This window comes from Acomys russatus, chromosome X (genome assembly GCF_903995435.1).
Source record: "Acomys russatus chromosome X, mAcoRus1.1, whole genome shotgun sequence".
In the NCBI taxonomy this organism is placed as follows: Eukaryota; Metazoa; Chordata; class Mammalia; order Rodentia; family Muridae; genus Acomys; species Acomys russatus.
Genome location: NC_067169.1, coordinates 78757705 through 78768582, shown reverse-complemented (window position 1 = coordinate 78768582; position 10878 = coordinate 78757705). Strand labels below are relative to the sequence as shown.

Sequence of the window (10878 nt, the reverse complement as noted above, 5' to 3'; positions counted from 1 at the left end):
CCACCCAGCCACATTCCCACACAGCCAAAGGCAGGATAAAAGACCTTTTCTGGAAGTAGGAACTAAAGGTATCCGAAGACAGACAGAGCAGCCATGCAGAAAGAGGAGAGACTGTCAGCCCTGGATAACTGCTGCCATGGCAACAGTCGCCAGGCCCCAGACTTTCTCTGGTGGAATCTGAGGTAGTCCAGGGAGAATTTCTGGTCCAGGCTTTCCTGCCTCTGTTGAAGGGACAGAGCCTGTCCACCCTCTAATTTCCCCCCTTGTTTTCACACATCAGGGCCTGTCTGCCTGGGTTCCTCCAGCCCAGGGTGCTCTGTTGCTGCCTTGTGTTCATTCTTTCCTAAAGGCACATGATTGTGGTGGCAGTTGTTGCTGTCAGACTAGCATCTCTTCACTGCAGCAGGACCTGCCCAGCCTTTGGCTCGCCTGCTTTCCTGTATCATCCTTGCCCTGCCAGGGGAGTGGGATATTCAATTGGGAATGCCATGAGTGAATCTCTTTTTGCTTCTGGTATTAAGGGAGGCCTAGATATCTCTCTCTCTCTCTCTCTCTCTCTCTCTCTCTCTCTCTCTCTCTCTCTCTCTCTCTCTCTCTCTCTCTCTCTCTCTCTCTCTCTCTCTCTCTCTCTCTCTCTCTCTCTCTCTCTCTCTCTCTCTCTCTCTCTCTCTCTCTCATGCAGGCAGGCATACAGACAGGCATGCGCACCTGCATGTTTCCAGAGAAACAAAGAAGGCTTCTGAAGGAGGGTTGATTAACAACTCAAGTTTTGGAAACACATGGGGGCAGAGAATGTGGTCCCATCTGGGCTGAAGGAAGCCAGTAAGAGGTCCTGGACAGAACTCAAAGTTATCTTTCCTCAGTGGAGGTTCTGAATGGATGGATACACGGGAGCCTCCAACCCATCTTCTTGCATCTGTTTATGGTCTCTTGTTCCACCCAAAATGAGGCTGTAGCAGAATCATAAATGAGGCGCCTTCTAGTTTTAAACTGTGGTGATCCTGCACTCCCAACACGCTTCTGGTAATGAAACAGTCTAATGAGTTCACTTGACTTTTGCAAATTGTCCTTTGTAACTTTACTGTTTTTTCATTACCTTTGTCCAAATTTTATATTACAAACAAAATATGCCTCTAAATGATTTAAATATTACTTTCTAGAGTCAACGATTCCATGAAAAGTGGACAAGGGAAGTTATAAGACTTCATAATCTGTAATCTTCCTCCAGATTTATGGGACCCAAAACATCTGGTGACCTTCAGATAATAACAGAATGTGCCTCGAAAACGGACCACTGCCTGATTAATGCATGCCCCGGCACTGACTCACCAGTTGCTAAATTCCACTGCCATAAAAGTTCTTAAATAAGGTGCCTGAGAGATGGCTCAGCAGTTAAAAGCATTTGCTGCTCTTGCAGAGGGACCCAAGTTTGGTTCCCAGCACCCACGTGACACTTCAAAACTTTCTACAACTACAGCTCCAGCAGTTCTGAAGACCTTCTTTGGCCTCTGCAGTCAGTGCATGTATGTGGTACACATGTACACACAGGCAAAACACTCGTACATGTCAAGTAAAAATAAGCAATATTGAATTCCTATGCAAGATCTTCACTTGAAGTTGTTAGTTTGAGTGATCCTTAGGATGATCATGCAGCCAGTACTGATCACCTAGCTCAACATAATAATGTCTATCTTGTACCATCCTTTCCAATAATCGACTTCTGTCATTGGGTGAGACGGCTCAGCTTTTGTGAGATAACAGGAACATCACTTGATCTGTATGAAAACATCCTTCAGCCAGGCTGCTACCACCTTTCCTGGAATCCAGGTAATTCCGAAGGAAAGTATTTGTTCCTTCCTGGCTTTCGTTTCTGTGCTCTAGCAAATTAAGCAGCTACTCTTTTTATACCAGGGACTCACTAAAGCACTCAGAACAACCAACCTCAGCTTTAGGTGTGGGTAACAAGTGATGGAGCAGAGGAGACAGCACTGGACTCTTGGCTATCTGGTTCAAGGATATTTGATGAGTATTTGCTCTGCACTATGTCCTGGATATGGTAAGCAAGATATAGGTTTCTTTGAGAAGTTCAGCAGTTTATAGAAAAATTAGATACCTAAAATAATTATAACATAACAACAACAATAATAAAAGTTTTAACATAACAACAACAATATTAAAAGTTTTAGTCACGCTGGGCGGTGGGCAATGGTGGTGCACGCCTTTAATCCCAGCACACAGGAGACAGAGGCAGGAAGATATCTGTGAGTTTGAGGCCAGCATAGTCTACAAAGTGAGTCCAGGACATCCAAGGCTATACAGAGAAACCCTGTCTCGAAAAGAAAAAAAAAAAAGGTAAGTTTTAGTCACTTGGTATTTTAGAAGCACCAGGAAAGAACATCTAATATCTTGGTTTGGTGACTGTTAGGAACATCCTCTGGGACTGATTGAAAGGGATTTTGCTGAACACAAGAGGGGAACCTGAGTGAAGTCATGGAGATTTTGCCTCAAACACACAAGTGGACTAGACCAGCTAGAAAAGATTTGGATAGCACATGCCTACCACAAAGACTGGTTTGGTTGTGTACCATAGATACATCTTTTGACCCAACTATTCTGATTCTACTTAGAAGAATTGGGTCAAAAATCTTTTTGTTTGTTTGTGTGCAAATATATGGAGAGAAATAAATAAAAACCACAAGAAGTCATGATCAATAATGGCTATTGTGTGAATGGTGGTGAGTAACATGTGGATGCTTAAAGTACTGAGAATAATTAATATTTGAGTGCTCAGCCTTAAACAGAATGTTTGTAACATCCCCTCTAATGGTCAATCACCATCTAGGAAGAGGGTCAGAAAAAAACATAAGAGCTAAAAGGTATTGGTGCTACAGTGATGGTTCAGAAGTTAAGAAAAGTTGCTGTTCTTCCAGAGGAACTGGATTTAGTTCCTTGCATCCATGTCAGGTTGCACATAACTGAGTATAAATGCAGCTCCAAGAGATCCAAGTCCTCTTCTGCTCTCTGTGGGCAACTGCACAAACACTGCTGCATGTACACACACACACACACACACACACACACACACACACACACACACGAGTCAAAGACAGAGACAGAGTGACACAAAGAATAAAATAAACCTTTCCAAACGGTCTTCAAAAATCTCTGAAAGAAGGTTTGTAAAATACTGTCTTCTGGGCTAGGTACGCCAGTTTCAGACATGACCTCACAACTTATCTGTGCTTATTTGCTTTATAGGTTTACACAATATTCGACCTGTCAACTGTTGATCATGGACCAGGGAAGGGCCTACGGAGTCCTAATCTTCCCTGAAAAATTACTGGTGGAGTCTCAGGAAGGGCAGCCATTGTTTTTACCCAGGCGTCAAAATGGATAATTCCAAGTCCAAGGTAACACCCATCATTCTGGTTAGGCTCCGTGGTTCTCAAAACAGGAAAAAGTAATGTTTGGAGGTGGGAAGACTGAGGAGGAGGAGGAAGTGAGACTAGAAAAGAAGCAGAGTTATAGTAATCAAAATGCATTTTCTGCCTATTTGATATTATCAAAGAGCAAATTTAATTAAAGAATTTTAAAATGAATGGCACATATGACATATTTGTAATAGTAAAACACCAGAAACTACCAAAGTATTTGTCATTAGGGAACAAGCTACAAAATGCTCAGAATATGCAACATTTGCATCATTTATACTTAAACTAGGTTGATGGATGAGGTGTAGATTTTTCAGGACATATTATGAGTTAAAAATATTTCAATGGATGACATACAGGATGTGGCATCTTTTATGCAATGTAATTTAGATCCTATGAAGATATATTTATATATATGTATGTTATATAAATATATACAGTTCCATCTATGAGTGTGCTCTGTATTTGGCAAATAGTATATATGGTATGTGTTTGCATGCATATTTGTCCATAAAATTTGTATTGCTTCTCATGTGGATTAACACATTTGACTGTTTTCCAGTGGGTAAGTTGAGGTGTTTGTTTTTTAAAGTATACCTGTAAATATGTAACATGTTTCTTATGTTTTATTCCAGTCTTTCACATATCATTTAATATTGCTTGTGATTCACATTTTTGAGACAGGGCCTCACTATGTAGCTCTGGTTGTCCCAGAACTCACTGTGTGGAGTAGAATGGCCTTGAACTCACAGAGATCTGCCTGCCTCTGCCTCTTGCATTAAAGGCATGTGGCATCGTGTCTACTGTACTGCCCATTTTTTTTTAACTTTAAGTATTTTGAATAAGATGGTGTATGGAATCTAATGGAGAATGGTTGGCTAATGAGTAGAATGTTACAGATAGGAGAAGTAAGTTCTAATGTTCTGCTGCACAGTGATACTTCTGTGTGCACATTGTTGCTGTGGATTATTGTACATGAGACTGTCCCAGTTTGAGCCCAAGGGGATTTTATTTTAATTCTATTTTTGTTTCAGAACTTTGTTTTTCATTTTTTCCCCCTGACACATAGTCTCTCTGTACCTCATGCTGGCCTAGAACTTGCTGTGTAGGCCAGTCTGGTCCCCATCTTGTGGCAACCCTCCTGCCTCAACTTCCCAAGAGTTGGGACTGCCGGCTTCATTTACTACCACATGGGCATTAACTTTTATCGTCCTCTTTACTTTATACCACTTAACTGAATGGGTAAGGCAATTCTGTGAAAAGCCCCTGAGAGAAAAACACTCTAAGGTAGGTAAATCAATAGAAATTAGAGTTAGCCTTGGATAGTTGAAAGGGGAGTTTCTATTCTAATTACTCGGCATGGTGTCCATCTTACCAATCTGCCTTTCTACTCCAGGTCTCAGGGACCTCATGTTTGAGTCCAGGAAGTTAAAAAAAAAAAAAAGGACTTTAAGGCAGGGTGTGGTGGCTCATGCCTGTAATCCCAGCACTTGGGAGGCAGAGGAAGGTGGATCGCTGTGAGTTCGAGGCCAGCCTGGTCTACAAAGTGAGTCCAGGACAGCCAAGGATAACACAGAGAGACCTTGTCTCGAAAAAACAAAAACCAAAAACCAAAACAAAACAACAAAAACAAAAAAAAGGGCTTTAAGAGAGAAATTGGAGAAAAAAGACCATATTGCTCAACATTGAAAAAATATATTCTTGAGCATTCTTTTACCCTACCAAAGTCTTAGCAGCACTGTGACTCTATACACTTGAGTATGTTTAATAGTAAAGCTGCAAGAAGAGACATTCTCCATAGGTCTAGAGGAGACACACTATAGCTGTGGCTCACTCGAGATCTCAAAACAGTGAGGCATTACACCTTGAGGCTATTAGCCGCAATAGGGGTCAGTGCAAACAGCAGGACCTAGGCGAAGGGGCAGCTGTACCTGGCAGTAAGGCTCTGCATCAGAGTACAGCAGAGCATGAAGAGAATGTGGCACTCATTTGGAATGTCACCAGAATTTTTGGTGAGATTTTCTTTAGCTACTCATTTCCTGAGCTCCAGAGGAATCTATAGAGGTTGAGGGAGGTCCTACCAAAAAAACATCTCAAAGGATTCTTTTCTCATTTAGTGTCATAGCAGCGCTATAAGGTGTGTTTTACTCCTATTTAACTTGGAAAATGTTATTCCTACTGATAATAAATACCTCATTTATATTTCTGTTTAAGAGGTTCAGACAAGGGGCTGGACAGATAGCTCAGTGGTTAAGAGCACTTGTTGCTCTTCTGGAGGACTCAGGTTCAAATCCCAGAATCCATGTGGTGGCTCACAACCATTTGTTACTCCAGCTTCAGGGAATCCAACACACTCTTTTGACCTCCACAGGCACTCTGCACAAACCTGGTGTATGCAAAACACTCATACACATAAAATAAAAAAAAAAAAGATAAATCTTAGAAAAGAGATTCAGAAGAAATAGGATTAAGTTCAGATAAACATTTATTAAGGAGCACATGGTATTTATAAACTGATTAACAAGTTTTGTTTTTTTTTAGAATTGCTTCACATTTTTCACTATGTTGTTTGTAGTGCAACATAAATAAAACGTATTCATCATGAAATGTGAGACTTTAGATAAAGCAAAACAATTTTTAATATATTTTATTAATTTATTCATATTACATCTCAATTGTTATCCCATCCCTTGTATCCTCCTATTCCTCCCTCCCTCCCGCTTTCCCCTTACTCCCCTCCCCTATGACTGTGACTGAGGGAGAATTCCTCCCCCTGTATATGCTCATAGGGTATCAAGTCTCTTCTTGGTAGGATAAAGCAAAATTTTAAAAATATAAAAATCACTTATTATCTTTACCACACAGATAATCAATGTTAGTTAGCCTTTAAGTATATAGATTTTAGCTTTTCTTTGTATCTTAATATATAAATGTGTTTTCCTTTTAAAAAAATGGGATGCTATGTATATACTCTTTACTTTTATCACCGCACATATATAATGTATCTTTCCATGCAAATAGATCGTACTCAGATTTTAGAAGGTTAAAAAAAAAATCCTGTGCCAGTTACAAGTCAAACACCTGAAATAAAACTGCACAGAAAGTTACAACTAAGAAGTGAAAGAGCATATAAAAAATGCAAACAGAGGGTCCAGGTAGCAATGGTATTATTAAGCAAAACAAGGAAAGGTGGGACACATTAAATATGGTAAGGGCGGCTCCGTTTTGCCTTCCAATGCATTATCATCAGTTTATTTCGTACTCTCTTCATCTCTTCCAACTCATCCGCTGCCTGTATCATTTCTTCATTACTTAAATTTCTGCCATGTATGTTTCCTCTAAACTGAGGGCGGGACCGGGCCAGCCTTTCTTTGAAACTCCCTTCCTCTAGCTTGTGTTTGCCCACCCCACAGGGAGGTTGCTCCATGGGAATACGGTCCTGGAACAGGTTCTTCTCTGAGAGGCACTCCTGCGGAGGAGGAGGAGGGCGAGCTTCAGACAGCAGCATCTCTGGCAGCAGCTCAGGCAGAAGCTCTTCAGGAAAGAATTCCTCCTCGGAGGACTGCTCCTCTGAGGACAGATCCTCAGAGGACTGCTCGTCCTCAGAACACTGACTTTCAGGAGACTGCTCCACAGGGGGCTGCTCTTCAACGTTCTTTAGAGTGCTCTGTGGTTCCTCTTCCTTTTCTTTGCATGAGTTTTCCATGCTGATAATTTTCTTCTTCAAGCAGTTATTCTTGAGACAAGAAAAAGTAGAATAGAGTCAAAATACTTGACGGGCTACACTTTTCAATCCCTGCCTTTCCCTGCTTGGGGCGGGTGCCTTTAAATCTTAGTTTACTCCGGAGGCTCCAGGGCTTTCCCGCCCGCTGCGGCGCAGTAGCCCCCTCCTTCCCGAAAGACCACCATTTTTCCCAGCAGGCCTTGCCACAAGGCCTCTCCTGTAGTGACAGGGGCGGAGCAGTGAAGTCTGCAAACCACCCCCTCAGCATTCAGTTTCAGACCCCGATCCCGTCCAGCTGCTCACCCTTAACCCCAGCCTCCAGCTCCTGTGGTCCCCTTTGAGGCGCCAGGATGAGACCTCCTACAGTTAGATTTCAGACAGGGTAAGGGGCGGGAGTGGGTTGGGGGAGGAGAATCAGAACCAATGACGCACACCCCTTTTTGTGGGCACCAGCTAACCGCCCCAAGACAGCTCCCTTGGGGTCCGCCTACCTCAGACCTCACACGGAGCACTGTCCTTTGTACCTCACCCGACTCCCAAGACCACCATTTTCTGCACCGAAACTGTGGGCGCACAGGGGGCGGGGGAGAGCAGAGGAGGAGGGGCGGGGCTGGAGCATAGTGGACGATGGGGATTCTGCCTTGCAGGTACATTCGCCCAAGTTACAAACCACCTCTGACAATCACCAAATCTAGAGAATCCAGGGAACTTACTTACTTCTGCTTTCCTTCTCCACCAAAGGGTAATAGATGGTGGCTGGTCAGGCAAAAAAGACCAGGACGAGAGGGACTTGGGCAGACATAGGCTCCTGATCACGTGGGGGGGCCGCGTCACAGCCAGGCTCAGATCCCGAGTAACCACTTGGCGACCATTTGCAAGCACTTGCCTGAGTCTTCTGACCTCAGACACAACAGGGAAATTTCACTCACCTCTCTTGGTTTCTATTTGCCTTTTCTTGATTACTAGAGATGATTAGCATCTGGTTCCCCGGGATTACCCCCTCTTCTCTGCAGCATCTCTACTCTAATCTTGTGTCTCAGTTGCCACTCTGCCTCAGCTACTGAGACTACAGGTTTCCCCTGTCCTTCAGACCCTGCACTGAAATTTCACTGTTTCACCCCTGTTTCACAGGGTAACACGGACAGGCCAGGCTACGTGACAGATGCTTGTAATGGTAGCACTCAGGGTATAAGAGACAATAGGATTGTCTCAAGTTGGGAGAGCAGCCTGTTCTCCGTAGCTAGTTCCAGGCCAGTCAGAACTACATAGCAATATTTTGTCAACAAAATAACACTTTTCAAGGACACTGGAGAGATGGCTAAGCAGGTAAGAATACCTGTTCTTGTAAAGGACCTCAGTGTCATTCCTAACACCCTCATGTTGCAGGGGAATTCCACCTCCACAGGGAACTGGCACCTACATGGAGCACATACACACACAGTAAAACACAGACATAGATAAAATAAATAAAATACTCCTCAAGTACTAATATTTGTGCATAATCCACATCCCTGTTTCATCACATTTTTAATTTGTTATTTCCTTGGTAGTTAATCTTGCATTATTTGTCAACCCATTTTTAATTTTTTTTTTATTTTTTGAGACCCTCAACTATATCATAGATAGAAACTCTGAGATAAATGAATAATCATCCAGTTTTAGACTTTTACAAAGATTTAAACAGTATGTAAATATGATGACTATTTTGATTGTCATAACTTAAAATGCTCATGTGTCCATCTACATACAACATAGTTAGGAGAATTTTTATATTATGTAGAGTAGGAGAGCACTTGGTACCCAATGTGATATTATTCTCCCCTCTATATGTATCATTGTCATTCAATAGTTATTACTCATAGTGGAAGAAATAGATTTCACAAGAACCCTAATTGTGTAGTAGCCAGCTCTTGGTTTTGTGGTTGAAAAGGCCTAAACTAATTTGGGTCTTGGGATAGCTGGGCCTCAGAAGATAGATGCAGCAGATAGGACATTACATATTAAACTATGTAATAATTCTTCTGACCACATACTTCAAAGAAAGATTAAAATCATGGATACACAGTTCATTGTCATCACAAATGGTACACATTTTGGGCTGCATCTTCTTATAATCTTTAACCTTACTGCCACTTCTCACCTATTTAAAAAGCATGAAAGCTACTTTCTCATGGAGATTTTTCTTCCAGAAAGGGAACTCATTTTCTGGTTTATACTTCCAGAGAAAGTAGCCATCAGATGAGTGTGGGTTCTGAAATCTATTTTTGTTCTAAAACTAAGCCATTTTGTAATGCTTCACAACATAAACTTATATTTAAATAATCAGATCTGCAAAGATTGTGAAATTTATTTTTTGTCAAAACTTTGGCTATTTACTATATTTTTAAACAGAAATTCATAGTGAAGCTTCCAATTTTATGAAAATGTGTTTCTTCTTTGGCATCTGATTTAGATTGTATTGAAATATTAGTTAATTTACTTCTATATCTTATTAAAATTCTTGAGATTTTTCCATTTTTCTGTGATGTGAATTTATGCTCTCTTTAATCTATCATGAAGGGTTTGTTTGTTTTTCATTTGTATGGATTCTTTGTTTTTTTTTAGAAAAGTCCCATTTCATTAATTTCCTTTTGTTTTGGTTTTTTGAGACAGGGTTTCTCCACGTAATCTTGGCTGTCCTGGAGTGACTTTGTTGACCAGGCTGGCCTCAGAATTCACAGCGATCCTCCTGCCTCTGCTTCCTTGAGGGTGGGGATTACAGGTGTGCGCCATCACTCCTTGCTCACAGTGAGAAATTTTTAGTAGACATTTTTTAATGACTTGCTTTCACAACTACAAAATTGGATACAATAGTAATGCCTCCTCTGTTGGATCGGTAAAGAGGAGTAAAGGAGTCAATGAGTCAGTCAGTATATGTATAGCGCCTGGCATATATAGAAAGTGTTCTGTACGTTATTGACTCCAATACATTAGAGGTAATTATAATAGCATGACATAGTACTAACATTACTCTAGTTCTTCTTTTACTTTAAGTATTACTAATGAGGTATGGTGGTGCAATTCTTTAATTCCAGCACCCAGGAGGCAGAGAGAGAGGCAAACACAGAAACAGGCATACCTCTGTGAGACTGAGACCAGCCTGGTCTATAGAGAGACTTCTGGGTCAGCCAGGTCCACACTGGGAGATCCAGTCCAAAAGGGAAGGAAAGAGGAGGTGATGAGGAGGAATCTACAGTAACTTTTTAAACCACAGAAAAACACAAATAAGCTCTGTAGGTTCCCTTGCTTTTACTTGACTTTAAAGGTCGCTTCATTTGAAGGACACACTGTTGAACAATGTGAGTCTCACCAGTGATGCTGTAGATAACACCTCCGGTTTGCATTTGGATAGTAGCCATTGCTAAAGTTACTTTTCAGGGACATGAAGGCCACTTTCACTGAAAGTAATTCTTTGCTTGAGCCTGCAGATAGTGACTAAAACAAGCTGGGTTTTGTTTTTTGTTTTTTGTTTTGTCACTTCTATGTTCATATTGTATCTGTCCCTTTTGCTAGCTCAGCTCTTGGGTCTTATTTCTGTTTAATTCAGCACATAGTCATGTTAGCTGCATAAGAAATGCATCAAAATGTCTCCCATCTGATGTTTTTTCTTTCCTTGGTAGATGATGACAAGGCAACAGCAACCAAAATATTTTCCGTGTTCACAAAAGTGTCACAGTTCTGTGC

At 41.4% G+C, this 10878-nt stretch overlaps 1 protein-coding gene across 4 annotated transcripts; it reads right to left on the bottom strand.

Annotated features, from left to right (window-relative positions):
• Positions 1 to 5904: 5904 nt before the first annotated feature.
• Tceal1 (transcription elongation factor A like 1) lies at positions 5905 to 7973 on the bottom strand. 4 transcript variants are annotated; one of them, XM_051141624.1, is made up of 2 exons: positions 7869 to 7973; positions 5905 to 7167 (listed from the first exon to the last, which is right to left on the bottom strand). In XM_051141624.1, the coding sequence occupies exon 2, from the start codon at positions 7135 to 7137 to the stop codon at positions 6631 to 6633; it is 507 nt and encodes a 168-aa protein (XP_050997581.1). In that variant the 5' UTR covers positions 7138 to 7167; positions 7869 to 7973; the 3' UTR covers positions 5905 to 6630. The 4 variants fall into 4 exon arrangements, with proteins under 4 accessions (XP_050997581.1, XP_050997580.1, XP_050997582.1 ...); XM_051141623.1 differs by having other exon boundaries at positions 7873 to 7973; XM_051141625.1 differs by lacking the exon at positions 7869 to 7973 and adding an exon at positions 7654 to 7670.
• Between the last annotated feature and the right edge of the window lie 2905 nt (positions 7974 to 10878).